The sequence below is a fragment of the Lates calcarifer genome, linkage group LG7_1 (genome assembly GCF_001640805.2).
Source record: "Lates calcarifer isolate ASB-BC8 linkage group LG7_1, TLL_Latcal_v3, whole genome shotgun sequence".
NCBI lineage: Eukaryota > Metazoa > Chordata > Actinopteri > Centropomidae > Lates > Lates calcarifer.
This window is the reverse complement of record NC_066839.1, coordinates 20,763,286-20,781,091: the sequence shown is the minus strand read 5'-3', so window position 1 is coordinate 20,781,091 and position 17,806 is coordinate 20,763,286. Positions and strand designations below refer to the sequence as shown.

Below are 17,806 nucleotides of genomic sequence, written 5' to 3'. Positions count from 1 at the left end.
CATGTTTTTCTCCACACTACAGAATCTGACATTTTTAATGAAGTAGCACAATTTGTAATTAATGAATTTATTCATATTTGTTATTATAAAACTAACACAGTAGAGAGAGTATGATAATATTTGCAATAGGATTTGCCTAAATCTTACTTAACATTCTCTCTTATTCCACATATTACTGACGTGTTACAGGAACAATTAATGTATTTCTGTTTAACACTGACTAACACTGGTAGTGACTGTGCTATGTCCAGAGGTCACCAGGAGCTGCAGGTGGTCTCTGCAGCCATCCAGACTGTTCTGTCCACCCCAGTGTCTGTGGCCACAGCACTGAAAGGCATCCAGAAGACTCTGGGGAAGGCTCTGCCATTCAAGGTGGGGAAAGACTCTGTCAGTTTGACTTTACTGTCACATTTTTGTCACGTTAACTGTTTTATTATATTTTAATATGACTGTCTGCCCAAAAAGAGGAAAGTAAAGACAGTTAAGTATAATATCTGATTCACAACTTGTCTGAATTACTTCATAAACCATATCCATCTTCTTCTCCAGTTGGAGTCAGTGGGTAAGTGCGCGTCTCGGCTGCGGCTCCTGAGTAAAGCCTTAGACGTGAGCGATCTGAGGCTGGATGGCACCACTGCTCCTTGGAGACAGGAGCTGGTCAGACTTCAGGGTGCTGGGCTCAGGCTGGACATCAAGGAGAGTCTGCTGGAAGCCTGGGGCCTTGTTCTGCTGGCAAACAACCAGCTGGATCCACAGAAGTCTGGTGAGCTTGTTTGACAGAAAGATCAGTGTGTCCTCTTGCCATGCAGGGTCTAAGAATGGTAATGTTGTTGACAGGTTACCATTATATTGTCAAATTTTCCTTTAGTCCCCAGTGTAGCACCTGTGTCACTGTAAAACAGAGATCTGCACTCACTGAGCACTTCATCAGAAATGCCACCTGTTTGTTTTCAGGCATTCATTCCCATTTGTCTCCAAGTCGCCTTCACAAAAATGACACGCCATTAACAGAAAAAACAGGCCAGTTTTATATGTATGTACTGTAAGTATTAGTAAAAAATGATGACATCTGTCAACACCAGAGGATGTTCAATGTTCAATAAAATCTAGAAAAAGTTGCTTAATCTCTAGAAGGTCATGATGTTACATCATACTGATACAGTGAGTTATTGACTGAGTGAGTTAGTAAGTTTTTATTAAACTTACTAAATTTCAGTAGCATTTTTAAACTCCAGATTTATTCAGATTATGTTCAGTTCATTTACATTTTTTACTGAAGTCAAACTGGTGTTTTCACCCTGTAGAGAGAAGCATCATATCTGTACAGGACTCTTTTGGTCTGGACCACTCATGAGTTTTATTCATACCTAAGATTAAATTATACATCTAAGAAAATTGGTGAATGTGTTATGAATGTGATAAGTCATACATGCCAATTAAGAACAGATTTGTTGGGGCTCAATCTCACTGTTTTCTATGATAGATGCTATAAACCGACAATGATAAGCCTCAGACAGAATCTGGTCTGACTATTTCCATGAAAGTTGCCTGTCATACTCTGCATGTGCAGTGTTGTCTGTATGAGGTGCTCATGGAACACAGAACATTTTGTCTTGTGATATTAAAGAGTCATGTGTTATTTTACACAAAAATCCTAAAGCTATTTTCCCATCAGGAGTGTTGGAGAGGTTGGTGTTGAGTGTAGAGCAGCAGCAGCATCACATGACCTCAAGAGGTCTCTTGGAGGGCTGCTCCATGTCTGAGGGTGAGGAGCCACCAGGCGGGGTCCAGCTGGCCAGAGAGGAGCTGCAGCAGCTCGGCCGCAGGGCCCAGCTCTGGCCCCTGATGGAGCAACTGGCTGTTCTCAACCAGCTGCGACTCAGTACTGACCTGCTGCACTTGGCTCTGTCTCCTGGGTAAAAGTCCATAGTCTGTAACATAACAAAAGCATGTATGGGGACTGATCTCAAACCAGTTGACTGTTTGATAAACTCTTCCTGTTGATCTGCAGTGATCCAGAGGCAGAGGAGAGCTTACGCCGGGAACTCTCCAGGCATCTTCGTTACTGCCTTCAGTCCACACCCATGAATGTCAGTCAGCTGCAGCCGCTCTGGTTCCTGCTCAGCAGTGACAGGGTTAGTACTAAGGACTTCCTGTAACTGAAGATATGTCATACACACAAGGCCTTAACAGAGACAGAAAATTAATCAACAAAGACTTTGACACTGAATGATGATAAAATAAAATGCCTGAAAATAACAAGAAACCATTCAGAGCTGCAAACTTAAACAGTGCTGCTAATGCTTCTTCTCCCCTCTAGCCGGCTGAGGATTTGCAGTTTGTGTGGTGTGAGCTGCTGTCAGAGGCTCTGGCTGCCTTGTGGACCAGCTGTGTGACCTCAGACCCAGACCGCTGGCTGAAATGGGACCCACTGAATCCTGAAACCCGGCCAGATCCAAAGCTGCCCCATGGAGCAGATAATATGGTACTGGCCTTTAACATCTCCTGTTGATGTCACCATCTCAGTCAGTCCACTGGTTGTTATCAGAGGTAACAGGCTTCCTGTTGGTTCTAATACATTTTACTGAACAGTGTCCATGTTGTTTTTCAGGGTCCAGCCTTGCTGAGTAAAGCAGTGTGGACGCATTGCATGCTGGGAGTTCTCATCAGCAGTGAGAGTGGAGATCGCTGGGAGCCGTCAGCAGCTGGCCTTCTCTCCCTCTCCCATGTCACTCTGGGGGAGTGGAAGGAGAGGATCCAGCAGCTGCAGGATGTGTCTGCAGTGTTGTGGGACAACATGGCTATTCCTGCACTGGCAGAGTTCAGGTAGAGTAGAAGAAACATGCTTTCGTTGTGCATGGTCAAGTGTTGATTCGAAAAAACTTCATAAAGATGTTGTTGATCCTCAGGAGCACGGACTTCAGACTCCAGGGCGTTGTCCTGCGTCGACAGCTTCAGAGCATGGCAGACCTGCTGCCTCCCAGCCTGCAGGAGGGCTACATGGAGAGCTGTGAGAGCCTGGTGGAGGATCCCGACCCTCTGATAGCCGCCCAGGAGATCCAGACCGTCTTCAGAGACTTCCTTCCCTCCAATCTGCTCCCTGACAGCCTGGTGGAGTCCTGTATCACCTGCCTGCAGCAGTACGTCCAAAGCAAGGTCCAAGGCTCCAACCCGCTGGCCCGTTCTGGAGTGTTCTGGGTCAACATGGGCCTGCTGCAGATCAAAGTGTGGACACCACAGACCATCTTTGACCCAGCTGTGAAGAGGGCCTACAAACTCAACTATGCTCAGCAGGAGGTCAGCAAGCTGGTGCTTTTTAACACAGTTCAGCAGCTCTGTTCTTCAGTTTCTTGTTACTTATCAGCTGACAAATAAATATATTGTCCTGGCTGATTTATCAGTGGAGGACAAATTACTTCAACACAAATCAGACGGAATGCTCTTCCCTGCATTCAGAAAATGTTTACACCAGTATCAAATATCTCTTCAGGATTTTAAGTCTTGCAGAGGACCATCAGTGCAAGGTGGTTAAAGCTGGAATACGTTTAACTGATGACTGGTTTGGCGTGTCTCACTGTGTTTCTTGCAGCTGGCTCTGCTGCAGGAGGAGTGGAGAGGACGCAGCCTGTCGTCTCAGCTGATGAAAGGAGCAGAGCTGGAGGAGAGCAGCACCACTGATGGTTTCCAGCATCCTCGGATCAGGTCAGAGCCAGCCGCACTTTCTCACTGTGTGATATTTCAACTAATGGCAGAATACAGTTAACAGTGACCATTATTCAGGAGTGTTCATATTACAGATGGAGATCAGAAAGTTTACTTTACTCTTGAATGTTCAAAATATTTATCTAAATATCCACACTAGACCGGGGATGAAAATTAGGAATTGATAGCAATTTGCTCAGTTCTCATCTTTCTTCTTATTGAAGAAATCTCTGTGGGGAATGTTTTCTTAACACACTTTGGGCCCTTAATACCAATCAGTCATGGTTTGAACACCACAGTCTATCTGAGTGTTGTTGCTGACCATGCTCATCCCTTTATGGCCACAGTTTCACCATCTTCTAATGGTGACTTCCAGCAGGATAATGCTCCATGTCACAAAGCTAAAGTCTCAAACTGGTTTCATGAACATGACAGTGAGTTCAGTGAACTTCAGTGAGTAATGGATTAAAAGAGATTTAAATCTACAGCCTACCTTTAACCATTAACTTACCTGACTTGTTGTAGGTACCTGTGGATCCGTATGCAGCAGGTGAAGGAGCAGATAGCTGAGCTCTCCAGGAAGCAGGCCTGTCGCCCTCATGAGCCCCAGTACGGTCGACTTTTCCAGGAGCTCCAGCACTACCTCTGCAGCATCGGCCAGGCATCCAGAGTGGAGGACCTGCTGTCCCGCCTGCTGAAGGCTCTGCAGGGCTCCTCCAAATCCCGGTCATTGGTTCAGAATCTGCTGAAGGAGGAGGCTGTGTGGCAGAACTCCCAGCAGCGCTTCTGCCAGAGGCTGCTAGAAGACTACCCCCTGTACCCTGATGTGGTCGGGCCGGTACGGACCGGCATCCTCCAGCTCCGACACGGCATGAGGCTGGTGGCCTCCCAGCTGGCCGCCTCACTAACGGCCGTACCAGGTCTGCCCAAGTTGGTGTCCTGCCTGCTGGCCTTCCCCTCCCCATCCCCCAGCCTACCATCTTACCTGGCCCGAGCAGACTTCCTCTGCTCCACAGCTTGCATGGACGTCCTGCGCTGCCTGGTGAAGCTACTACCCCAGCAGGACCGTGAGCAGGTGGTCCCCCGGTCCTCCACGCTGCTTCTGAACGCTCTGCTGCTTGTGCAGTGCCACACCCTGTCCACAGGAGAATTCAGCCATGAGGCACACAGCCTCTTCAGACACATCTGTCAGGTCAGAGCTTTGATTTTTGTGTCGAACATCTGTCTCACTCATTTACCACTGATTTACTTGTGTAATCTAGCTATGGTAAATGCCACATGTTCTTGTTTTCATAAACTCAAAATAGCTTTCCATTCCACACATGTTCTGTTCTGTGCTGACTGTCTCATCGTGCCCCTCAGGCTCTGGTGAATGAGTGGGACGAGCAGGAGAGACGGAGGAGAGAGCGAGAGCAGCTGGAGGCCAGTCTGTACCGCAGCCGCACTCAACTGCACGGCTCAGGACTGACTGAGGATGAGCAGGACGAGAGGGACTTCAGACGCCAGTTCCCCCAGTTCAACAAGGTATTCACATACAACTGCTTATGTCTGATGATAAACATGATATGAGGATGGTTACTATTGGTCTTTTTAACAGTGGGAGACCTGGCCAAAACAACACTGAAACACAAATAACAACACTACAAAGCTAAAGTAAAACCAAAGTTGATGCAATTAGCAGAGGAATGACTTACCTCAGAATTTACTATGGCAATGAATTTCCTGACCAGAGATATATTGTGTTGGTGGGTAGGTGATAAGAAACAACAAGGCAGATATGTTTAGAAACACTGGGCCTCATGCAAGAACATTTTCATATTTGTATCCCATACGTCTCTTAACCTACACAAACTTAAATCATTTGATTTAAGTTGATGAGTGCTACCTCTTCATGAGGAGCTATGTGTTCATGACATTTCATCTATAGCATAATAAACCTATGATGATGATAATATGGGGAACAGAATATTATATATATTATATCTGTGGGTTTTTCAGGCGTCCCAGTGTCTCTATTTCATAGCTTCAGAGAGCTAATTAATTTTACACTGTAAAATACTCTACTCATTCCATCTATATTTTAAAACCTAATTTAAGGAATGTGTGTATGTCATGTTTATGTTAAAAAAATCTTAAAAGTTTGATTTATTATGGACAGTTTTGTTGGTAATATTATTGTGAAACATCTCTCCTCCCATAATATGTCTCTGCCTGAATGACATGTCCTAACAGCTCCTAACAGACTTAAGACACCTCTGGAGTTCTCCTGCACAGACAGGACTCATGTCTCAGGATAAAAACGGCTGATTTCCTGCTGCAGTATATTTGAAACATACAAGGCTGGGTTGTCAAGGAAAGTCCGTAGTCTCCAGAAAAACACAGTTTAGTTATTCTAATTCTCTGGTCAGATGGTTGCACACACCATTGTCTTTATCATTAGTTAACTGTGGACCGTGAATGTCTGTCAGACATTCATCGGTCGTCTTGTTGGCAGTTGTGTAGATAAGAAAGGCCAAAGAGTTGGACAGACAGACTCAGACATGGCCATCCTGACACCCTGCCACCAGCTGATTAGACAGACAGCATGGAAAGTCGTTCATACGTCCCTGCCAGCTCACTGTTTGTGTCCATGCTCTTCATTAGGACTTTGCAGACATCATGTCCCAGCCCAGCTTGGAGGGCCCAGCAGACTCTGGGTTGGAGGAGGACAGAGACCTGGAGGAGTGCGTAGAGAGTGGCTGCCTGTCTCCCACCGCCATGAACACGGTGGTCCAGGTTCATCGGCACCTGTGTCTGGGATATGCCCGATCGCTGTGGTATCAGAGCACAGCAACAGCCAATCACAACAAAGAACCCATTAAAGCCCTAGTCTCCTCCTATCAGATCGCTGCTCCAGTGATGTCACGCTTCTATCATCTGATTGGTTGGTATCTTTGTATGATGTCACTTGAGTCAGGAGATTTGTCCAGCATCTTTCGAGCAGCAAAGCAGAAATCTACACGTGACTTTAAAATGGGAAGTGGATTATGATTCTGGTTCTGTTTCACCCTCAGATGCTGAGCTGGACCAGCAGCTGGCAGGCAGTGAACTGCTGCTCTCTGCCCTCCTCCAGAACACGGTTCAGGGCTCAGGGGGTCCCGATGGTCTGGTTGTCGCCTCAGAGGGATCTTATGACTTCTATCAGCAGCCCAACATGAGCGAGGCCTGCCTCTGTCTCCCTGTTCTGAAGCAGCTGAGTGTGGCAGTGAAGCAGAGACTAGACGAGTGGCCAGACCACCCTGCACTCGTACAGGTCAGTTAGGTTTAGTATGGAGTCAGCAGAACAAGCTGTAAACACAATATCTGACACATTATCACCTTATGAAGTTGACACACTCAGTGTGTTAGCAATCAGTTGCCCTTTTATGCACTAACATTTATTTGGAGTTGTGTTTGTGCTCAACTAACAAATGTAAGTAATATTCACTGTGATTTTGTTTTGTTCTGATCAACACCTGATAAAAACATTAGTCTCATACCTGCTGAGTGCTCCGCTACTTTCACCAGCTGCTCACTATAACTGTGCCTGTGGGTTTGGTTCTGGGCAGGTAGTGTGGGCTTATCAGCTGGAAACAGCTGGTTGCTGCTGCTGGAAACCACGCTGGAGCAGCGTGTCCAAGCTGTAAGAGCTGAAAAAAAAAAAAGATGGTGGAACTGAAGATAATTCTCTGTAGCTTTGTCACTAAGAGTTACAATCATCATTTGATCCATTGTTGATATAAATGGATGAAAGCAGCTTTTATGTCTGACTTTGTGTGCACTGTGATAAACTTCCTGGAAAAATTCCTGGAGGTATTTTCACTTATGTCCTTCACTAGGAGTCGTGTGAGGTTAAGACAGGCTTTTCTTTCTTTCTTTCTTTCTTTCTTTCTTTCTTTCTTTTAAGAAGTCTGCACCTGTAGAAAGATTAACTGTGACCATTGGACATGTTGGTTATGTGATATTCATAAAAACTGTGGTATCATGCATCAGTCCCAGAATAGACTGCACCATTATACCATCTCTACACAGAGAACAGTGATGAAGAAATCCAGTTCAGCTGACTGGTTCTGTGGCCTATTCTACACACAGCAGCAGAGATTACCTATAGACTGGAGACTTCAGATGAGTTATGAACCTTTGGGCTATGATGCCATCAATTGTAATCCTGTATGTGTGTGTGTGTGTGGTTTTCAGCTGACAGGTGGTGGTGGAGAGGATCATGGCTTTCAGTCTGGCCAGTCCACTTGCCAAGTTCCTTAATGGTCTGGAGATTCTGCTCAGTAAAGCACAGGTGAGCTCTGTCAGCAAGGTGCCTCATGTGCCGTACATGTTTGCTACAGGTAGTGTTGATACATTTAATCAACTGGAAAATAAATCAGTGACCATTTTAACAGCGGACATCATTTATGAGGCAGAATGCCAAAAACAGGCCAGTTTATCAGATGTTAGTTTGCAGCACAGAGGTGAGCTCTGTGTTTATTGTTGTCACCGCTGTCATCTGCTCCTGCCCTCAGGACTGGGAGAATAACGCCAGCCGCTCAGTCTCTCTGCGTAACGAACTGGAACCTGTCACCCAGCTCATTATCCAGTGGCGCAAACTGGAGCTCAGGTAAGACTCAGGGGGATTCAGTCCTGTCCAGTATCCTGTCCAGTCCTTAACTCGTTATGTTTCCCGTCTCTGTGTTTACGATGGAAATGTGTCCCGTCACTTCTGTGTGGTAGTTGCTGGTCGAGCAGTCTGGACAATGAAATGAAGCGGCACACTGAGAAATCAACCAAACACTGGTTCTCTATCTACCAGCTGGTAGAGAGGTATCTGGAGGAACAGAGGATGGAAGATAAAGATGATACAGGTATGTGTAGTCCAGCTCTAATGATTAAAGCAATTAAATGTTTTTTACATGTTGTGTGTAAAGAAAATCTCTCTGTGCATTAAGGGGGGGGGGGTTAATAGCAATGTTATATGAAGGACATGCTTACACACCATTCAAAACACCAAGTCTGCCCCTGTCACTCACTTTGTTGCCTGTTTCTGTCCTCTCAGGTGAGGGGGTGGAGCGCCTCTCCCTGTCCTCAGTTTCCTCCACCCTCCAGGCCTTCATGGAGGGTTCCACCCTAGGCCAGTTCCATAACCCGCCTGGACATGCTGCTCAGCTTCCACTGCCACCTACTTCTGGTCCCCAGCCAGCCAGGACGAGGTCAGCCGCCACTACCCCTGCACAAGCCACACCGAATCAAGTCTGTCTATATATCATATACATATGTCCCATGCAAATTCAAGGAGTTATAGATCCTTGGAATCATGCCTCCTTTCTGTACTGGCTATCATACAGGGACAAAACCTGTGGCGCTCTTATCAAAGACAGATTAACAGAATGGATAAATGTAGTTAGCTGTGTGCAGTATCAGTTTGCCAGCTAATGAAATCATGATTGGTCCAGTGGATATTGACAGATTTATTGATCCATTGACCAGACAGGGTCAGTCCTAGGTGCCTCACTGTCTCTTTCCACATGTCATGTGTCATGCTGTGTGAAATTGTAGCTCATTGGATTTTGACTAAACCCAGAGCAGTGGAAATGACCATTTCATCAGTGAAGTTCTTATTGTAGAAATGTAAAAAAAAATTATGTACGTATTAATGTAAAATGTATTTGAGCTGTGACCCACAGTATTTGACTGCTGCCTGTTTTACAGAGTCTCTGTCCAGTCTTCTGTGGAACCTGCACAAATACTACAGTCAGTTCTCTGACTGCATCCACACCAAAATCAGTCAACTCAGACAGCCCATCGAGAAGGAGCTCAAGGTATATCTATCTATTAGTATCCTTCATTGCACACTAGAGCTTTGATACATGTCAGATTCATGTCTTCAGATATATATCATATAAATCGATCACTGTAATGTGAATTGTTGTTCTCAGGACTTTGTCAAGATCTCTAAATGGAACGATGTCAGTTTCTGGTCCATCAAACAGTCAGTGGAGAAGACTCATCGGTAAGATATCACTTGGACTTTACTCTGTTGGCAGCTTAATGCTCAATATTCACCCATCAGGAATCTGTAGGGGAAAGATAGCTCCCCTGCCCCACCACTGAGGCAACAAAATTCACTTCAGCTGGCCACATGGTGGCGCCACAATAGTGTTTTTTTTTCTTTTTACGTGTTTACCAATAACTTCCTGCACGTGTTTACCAATAACTGCATCAGCTGGAAACCCTGGATTCATCCTGATTCATTCTCTCTGCCACACATCTGATGAAGAAACTGTGTAAAATTCAGTGAATATTTTATCTGTGACTGCTTTCATTCTCACTGGCCCCTGTTATATCTAATGTTCAGGTTGTAGAAACAGAGGACACTGAGTCTAGCTGACAGTCACTCCTCCATTCTGTCCTGTGACCTTCTCTGGGCCTCTATATTAATTCACTCTTTTCCAGTCTCACTGTGATGTAATGATAATTCAGACCGGTCAGTAAGTTGTCTTGTCCCAGCAGTCTGCTCATCTAAACACCTGCCCTGTGACAGCAAGGTCACTGCTTTGATACATTCTTCCATCTTTGAGTGCTGTGCTTGGTCCCTGCTGGTCGTTGCTTGTGGCTACATTCTGTTCTTTTTTTTTTTTTCTTTTAGGACTCTCTTCAAGTTTATCAAGAAGTTTGAGGAGGCTCTGAATGGTCCAAGTGTTCCCGCTTTGGTGGAACAGGGAAGCAGCGCAAGCTTAGACAGCGTAGACGCCAACCCAGAGGAAACGCCCGTCCATCGAGTTCACCGGGCGCTGAAGGGCACCCTGCCTGGGAAAGGCAGAGACCTGCAGGTACAGGTGTTCTACACCATACATGTTTTCTAAACTGTCCTCGTTCATTATCTCACCATAACAAAGGAATCACTTTGTTTTGGGGTTGTCCACCTGTCCGTATTTATATGTCCATATTTCTGTCAGATTCCTGGCAGCCATGATAAGACCTGGTTGAATTCTCTCCAGTGCTTCCTATCTTACCTTGTTTAGCAGAGGATACACTGAACCTTCCTTTATGGAAGGAAAGGGAGAATGCTGTCCCACAATTCCTTGCAGCAGCGTTTAAAGCAACACACAGTCGTAGTTATATCCACATACATGTAGATGCTACGGAGCACCTGTTTGATGTTTGTGACATGATCCAAAACCTCTTAAAATACTTTTTTTCTCTACTTAACAAATGAATATAGAAAATATATATTTGGTCACATTCAGAGTCAGTTACACTAACTGTGATGTAATTCCCCCAAAGTCCTATTTTCATGTTTAAAAGACATGGATGTAATCTGCAACTTGACTGACTGGTGGAGGCATAAAACCACATTTTATTGCCACACACTGTGATTCTGAATAACCTGAATAATAGCTAAAATGTGTATTTCAGAATGAGGGCCCAGAGGAAGGAGTTGTGGCGTCGTCTCTACAGGGACGTCTGCCTGCTCTGACCAGGAAGATGAAGAAACTCTGCATCCAGCTCCTGAAGAAGAACCCAGCACCTGAGCTGGTTGAAGACCTGGACTACTTCACCGGTAAGACAGGCACTTTTACACAATACATATCAAGTCAGTCTCAAGAGCAGGTTAACATCAGATTTACTGGACAACATAACAAGGTGCCCTTATTGAACTTATTGACTTTAGCACCACCCTCAAGCCAAGCTTCACCTTTTCCACTGCTGGTAATGGTCCAAACAGCAACATCATCACTTGTCTCTAGGATGGCTTTTAACTTTCAGACTTGTTTGACAGATTTTCTGTTCAAAAAAAAAAAAAAGTAAAATATTTTTTTCAGGCGAAGTCATCAGCAATCTACGGGACCTGCAGAGCCTCACCATCGACATGTCAGCAGAGAAAGAGAAACAAAAGGCGGAGGTCAAACACATCCTGCAGCAGAAGCAAAGAGCTCTGTCTGACCTGTTCAAGATGCTCACAGAAATAGGTGAGTTTCTCAGATTCACAGGTGTCGTGTAATATTTTAACTCATAAGAAACAAAACCATTTAACCAACCTGTCTGTCTGTTACCTTTAACCCAGGTCTGTCGTACCGTAAAGGTCTGATGTGGAACAGGATAGCTGACCCAGAGAAAACCCTGTGTATGCAGCCTCTGGAGATGAGCACTGCTCTCTCTGCTGTCAGCAGCCAGGAGCAGACTGAGAGCATGTAAATACTACCTGGTCACACACACTGTACACTAACATCTGCACTCTGCCACTTGATGCAATTTTTGGTTTAATAAATGACATAGCAGTGCAGCTGGATGGAGACACTGAGAAAACCAGCAGCTCATAGTGGCTAATGTTTCCTGATGTTAGCAGCGTGGAGGTAGTTACTGTGTCACTTCAATAATTTTATGATTCTGCTCTATATGCCTGCTGTAATGACAAATTCTAGCATTCATCATTGAGTTGGGTGAGATCTGTATCTTGTTAGCTGACGTTAGCACTGTTAACTGATATCACAGATCCAGTTTGCTGACTTCTAACTTATGCAACTGCATATTTTAGAACTGAAGCTAACATTACTTTAAATTTAAGCCGTGTAACTGATAATTCTAAGTCAGTTTAGCGACACTTTTCTGCTTGTGCTGTGGTTACACCATGTTTTCAGCATCCACCATTATGCTATGACTTCTGAATTTAATTAAAATACACCAACCATGGCCCAGGTCTTTTATGCCTCTGTGCAGCTCTGGTTCAGTATTGTTCAGCAGAGAAGCACTGCAGTTGAGTGGTGGAGATGTAGCCTTACATGTCATCAGTTTTGTTAGATTATTGTTGTGTGTACATATATACATATATATATATATATATGTATGTATGTATAGTGGCTGTTGTTCAGAAAACCTCACTTCAATAAATGTTACAACTCATTTTACTGATGAACCAGGTTTAATGTGAGAGGTGTCACTGAAGTAGAATATGTACCCTGACCTCTCTGAAAACCATTTCACTGCATCCTGATGTAGGTTGTTTACCGAGCTGTTGACAGCATGGGATGGATGTCAGAAGTACTTCTACCGTTCATGGGCCAGGAAAACAGTCCTGCAGACTGCTCTGCAGCATCCTGCAAAGGTGAGACACCACATACCACTGGTATCCTGATATGTTTGTCTGGTGGTCCACAGTGAAGACCAGGGGATTATAGATGAAGCGCTAATTTTCACATCAGAGGTTTGTCAGTGCTGTTTATGTGTTTTTTGCCCTGCAGTCTGAAGTGTGTGTGTTATTCTTTGCTTACAGGAGTTGAGTCTGGGAAACATAGAGCGCTGTAGAGGTTTCGCCTGTCATATGTTCAAGCTGCTCCTCAGACAGAGGCGACGGCTGGCCCAGCTCACTGAGCAGTGGGTCCATCTCAGGTCAGTCTGCTGCCACAGGACACTGACAACTCTTATTATAATGCTGGTGTCCCAGTGGGGAGACTCATACTCAGCCTGTAGCTGGAAGGAATCCACATGATGAGTTAAGGAGGAAGGAAGTTCCCCCCAAGTTCATTTAGTTTTTGTTTTAACTTATTCTTATTAAACTTAAATCTTTATAGTTTACTAGATGTATAAATTAAATTATAATGTCTGTTGTTTACTACTAGAATATGACCTGTTGTGTGTTGATGTCCCACCACCTCCAGGAGGCTAACAAACAGCTTACGGGGCATCAAAGCTGACCTCCAGAGCCACAGTAACGAGCCAGGCTGCACCCTCCCACCTCAGGCCTCTCTCCAGGGCTGGGTCAGCAGAGGCCAAGCGCTGGCTGCGCAGTGCAACACCCTCCTGCAGCAGCTGGCCTGGCTGTTACAGTGCTGCCCCGAGGACCTCCAGCAGAAGGAGGAGACGAGCAGCTGCAGCCAACACACTCTGAGGTGCCCGTCCCCTCTGGCAGCGCAGCACCAACCCCCCGGCTGTCTGATGAGGAGGGGAGACGCCGCCTGGTGCCAGCTACATCAGCATGTGACTGCGATGTTGAAGCAGACTGAGCGCCTCAGGGTGGAGCTGGACACGGTGGCCCAGCAGGCCTCTGAGAGAGTACTCCACACATGGTAAAACACAGACACTGTGAAGCCAGTAATATCATGTAGTATTATTCCTGTCCTCACCAAACTGTAGGATGGAAGACAAACATGTTCTCAGTCTGAGTGAACCATTAAGAGTTTGTACTGCAGCCTCTTGATTTAGTGGATTTGGAAACAAATGCAAAATTCCTAAACCAGTCAATTTTGTTTCTTCAGATAAAGTCTGTTATTAATATTGTGTCAGTATCAGAGGTCTCCACCACTGATGGACACAGATAAGGTGTTTTTGAGAGAGACATCACATATGAAAACATAATATTGTGCAGGCCTTGGTTTTAGAACTCATTCATTATATAGACAGGTTGAACAAAATCTGCAGCAGCCTTATCAGACCTGTTACAGATTGACCCTAACAACACTGCTTTTTCCACAGGGACCATTTTGTGACATGCTGTTCAGGCTTTGACCAGCTGGGGGCTGTAGTGGCTCAGATGCCCAGCGTGGAGCGGCTCTTCATCCCGGCCGCCTGCACCGGAGGCACAGACAGCCAACCGGCCATCACCCAGAGTCTGCAGTATGTCAGAGGACAGGTGGAGGCTAACATCACCGAGTTCACCGCCTGGAAGACCCAGCTGCTCTCCCTGGGACAGCAGCACACAGGTGAGCGGACTGACCCGTCATCCTAACACCATCACTGCTTCAGACGTTAACTGACAGGCTCCAGACAAGCTGCTGCTGCTACAGTGCCTCGTTACTGACCTGTCCTCCTCTTCGGGTTTGACAGACCACCAGTCGGCCTTCTGTACGGAGTTCTCTGCCGAGCTGGAGACGAACATCAACACAGTGCTGTGTGTCGTCCAGACACTTGTGAAGAGAACGGAGAGAGAGCAACAAAAAGAGCTTGGAGATGTTAAGAGAGGTGAGTGATGCAGTGGGAACCAGCTCTGCTTTGTTTAGCCTGTTGCACCGCTTAATCCTTTACCTCCTTTTGAGCTCCAGAGCTGTATGAATTCATCTGTAAGATGCCTGGATAGATTCAGTCATGACACTCGTCTTACGATGATGCTGCATTATCATGTTGATAGTGTTCGTCCAAGTGTGATAAAAATCTGGGGAGAGACAAACTTTAAGCAAGATGCAAATAGATCCTGGCTCCATGTCTTAATGGACCAATCACCACACAGGGACTAGGAGGGTTTTGTTTGATAGCAAGCAGGAAAAATGCAAAGGCACCAGTAGTAAAGGAGACCCGCTCTTTCCTGAAAAGCTGACTTGGTCGTGTTTTTATAGGACACTGACAGCATTCAGATTTTTCAGATGGTGCTGAAGAGGAGGAGGATGAAGAGCCTGTGGAGGACCTGCTGAAGCCCGGTCACCTGGCTCGTCTACTGGAGGAGGAGCTGGAAGCTGAGGTGGAGGCTTTGTGTGTGGGAGATGTTAGTGCCAGGCTGGACAGGCTGCTGATCAGCCTGAGGACACACAGAGACACCTGTCAGCCATCACAGCTCCAGGTAACAGCTGCACAAACAACATCTGGAATACTCCTCTGTCCTTGCTGAAGTGAGAATGTACAACACTGATTCATTGGCCAATGCCAATATTTACTAGTTTGTAGCATAAAACGACCATAATGTGTCTGCTAATAAAGGCTGATAATGTTCACACTTGACACTAATAATTGTTTTGTCATGTAGTATTTAGTATACAGTTTGCCATACGTGTGATGAGAGTGTTAGACCGCCTGGTAATACTTTCCAAATACACATCAGTGTTTGTCCGTGTTGCTCTGTAGCTTTAATGTGTCTCTTGTGGCCATCGTGTGTTTTCAGGAGGTGAACAGGGCGTGCAGGATGTTGGTGCATCTGGAGCCTCTGCTGGGGATTTACTCTGACCTGGTGCGGTACTATGTGGCCGTGTCACTGGGAGCACACAGGAGCACAGGCAAACTGCTGTCCGTGCTGGCCAGCATCTTCACCGAGCTCGCTCAGAAGGTACTGACACATCAACAGTTTCTCACTCGCTGTAACGTGATACAGGCATAAATGATCATTCTGTCCTCCTCAGGGTTTCTGCCTGCCTCAGGAGCTGATGGCCGGTGGAGATGGAGAAGGTGCCACGGAGTTTAACAACTGCGAGGGTGGCGGCATAGGAGAGGGCGAGGGCACCAAAGACGTCAGTGACAAGATTGAGAATGAAGATCAGGTGATGACAGGAATTCTCACAAATAATTTTAATTTGAGCTTCACTTACAGGCATTTGATGCTGCATTTGATGGTCTTCATAGCTGTGGCCATGAGATGTGGTTAAAAGCTCAGGGAAAAGCTACTAAGTGGCAGGAGTAAGCATGATCAGATATCTCCAAATATACTATCCAAAGAGAAGGACAAAACAAGCGTTTTTGTTTTACACTCTCTAAAGCACTAATGCTCAGATTGTCCTGTCAGCCTGTGGACATACAAATCAAATCTGACATGCAAGTTGATGGTTTCTCTGTGGAGCTTAATTTAAAATCACAATATTAGGCATGTCTAACCAATACATTTAGTGACTATAACAAAAGCTTGCAACAGAGAGAATGAAAATCAAGCAAAAAAGCCGGGGGCTTAAAGAGTGTTTGAGAGTTTTTGGTAGAGACCTTGTGTTAGTCCTTCAGCCGGTGATTACCTGTAACCTCTAAATCTACGAGGAGGATTATTTGACCAACATTTCTCATGAAGGGATCTCTGCCATCTTCCTCCTCCAGGTGGAGGACAGCTTCCAGGAGGGTCAGGAGAAGGAAGAACAACAGGATAAAGGGAACATCAAGGCGGAAGACAACGCAATAGAAATGTCCGAGGACTTTGATGGTCAGATGCATGATGGGGATGAGAATGAACCAGGTGATGTGACCCACTCATGTCTCTTGACTTCTGGTTCCTATTGCTGGACACAGTAGATACTGATATAAAGTCACAGTCCTTATTGGTTCACACAGTGGGCTATACATTCTCCAAAGCTGGGAACACATCCACCTTCTGGAGGAGATCATGTGACCTGACACCACCACATCCAACGCACATATCAGTTTTAAAAGACCATATTTGGCAAAAAGTTGCATTCTGTGTTAATTAGCTCACTGTTAACATACAGAAAGAAAGGTATTGTTGTTGTATGTTGTATTGTAAAAACCAAAAATAATATGTGAATTTCACTGAAAACCTCTCTCAGAATCAGCACTGAAAAGACCCTTCTTCCCATCATCACTTGTAGGTGAAGACGATGAATCAGATAAAGAGGATGAGGAGGAGCTTGACAAAAAGATGGGTGACTTGGGTGAAGGCCAGACAAACACTCTGGATGAGAGAATGTGGGGAGATGATGAGGATGATCAGGAGGAGGAAGGGAGTGACAAGGAGGAAGAGTCTGGCCAGGGCATGGACCAGGTACAGGACACAAAATTACCATGAAGCTTGTGAAGAAAATATTTGGAAAACAGATATTTTGAGTTTACACCTATTGTCAATGTGCCATTATTTAAACCAGTATATCATTATTTAAACCAGCAGATGTCACTTCTGTTAGTATGACCTAATTTCCTGTCCACACTGTGGATTCTGTCAGGGTGAATCAGAGCTGGTTGCCAAAGATGATAACTTGGATGCTGCAGACTCCAACAAAGACAAGAAAAACCAGGACAAAGAACAAGAGATGGATGGAGAGGAGAAGGAAAAGATCCATGAGCAAGGAGACGAGGTAAAACTGAAGAAGTTTACAGATACTCAGCAGCAGTGATGAACCATTCCATTTATTGATTTTTTTTATTTCACTCATCCTTTAAAGGTCCTATATTTTACATTTCTCTGATGTTTCATTTGAAGTCTGGATATCCATTAGAAAAAATATTTTGGATTTTTAAGTCCCAAACCACCTGAGTGTAGTTTTACATCTCCTCTCTCACGCTTCTCTCTGGAGCTGTAGCAGGAAGACAGCATTTTGTGTCGGCCTTTGAGCCTCTTTTCTGATTGGCTGGCAGGCCAACCATATGTGACCAATTGTAGCCTACTGTAGCTTGGTCAAAC

At 45.2% G+C, this 17,806-nt stretch overlaps 1 protein-coding gene across 1 annotated transcript in view; it reads left to right on the top strand.

The window, feature by feature from the left end:
- LOC108899283 (midasin) overlaps nucleotides 1–17,806 on the top strand; it is a 66,207-nt gene that overhangs the window by 38,004 nt on the left and 10,397 nt on the right. Inside the window, 34 exon segments of the mRNA XM_018699658.2 lie at nucleotides 252–372; nucleotides 550–763; nucleotides 1,676–1,916; nucleotides 2,012–2,135; nucleotides 2,321–2,485; nucleotides 2,612–2,826; nucleotides 2,910–3,297; nucleotides 3,590–3,702; nucleotides 4,228–4,894; nucleotides 5,065–5,226; nucleotides 6,346–6,625; nucleotides 6,756–7,003; nucleotides 7,925–8,014; nucleotides 8,238–8,332; nucleotides 8,446–8,576; nucleotides 8,768–8,853; nucleotides 8,855–8,921; nucleotides 9,421–9,530; nucleotides 9,648–9,721; nucleotides 10,358–10,541; nucleotides 11,128–11,272; nucleotides 11,535–11,681; nucleotides 11,777–11,903; nucleotides 12,709–12,814; nucleotides 12,983–13,098; nucleotides 13,368–13,775; nucleotides 14,182–14,408; nucleotides 14,533–14,667; nucleotides 15,066–15,259; nucleotides 15,578–15,739; nucleotides 15,813–15,950; nucleotides 16,492–16,627; nucleotides 16,998–17,170; nucleotides 17,349–17,480. Coding sequence (XP_018555174.1) covers nucleotides 252–372; nucleotides 550–763; nucleotides 1,676–1,916; nucleotides 2,012–2,135; nucleotides 2,321–2,485; nucleotides 2,612–2,826; nucleotides 2,910–3,297; nucleotides 3,590–3,702; nucleotides 4,228–4,894; nucleotides 5,065–5,226; nucleotides 6,346–6,625; nucleotides 6,756–7,003; nucleotides 7,925–8,014; nucleotides 8,238–8,332; nucleotides 8,446–8,576; nucleotides 8,768–8,853; nucleotides 8,855–8,921; nucleotides 9,421–9,530; nucleotides 9,648–9,721; nucleotides 10,358–10,541; nucleotides 11,128–11,272; nucleotides 11,535–11,681; nucleotides 11,777–11,903; nucleotides 12,709–12,814; nucleotides 12,983–13,098; nucleotides 13,368–13,775; nucleotides 14,182–14,408; nucleotides 14,533–14,667; nucleotides 15,066–15,259; nucleotides 15,578–15,739; nucleotides 15,813–15,950; nucleotides 16,492–16,627; nucleotides 16,998–17,170; nucleotides 17,349–17,480 — 6,121 coding nt within the window.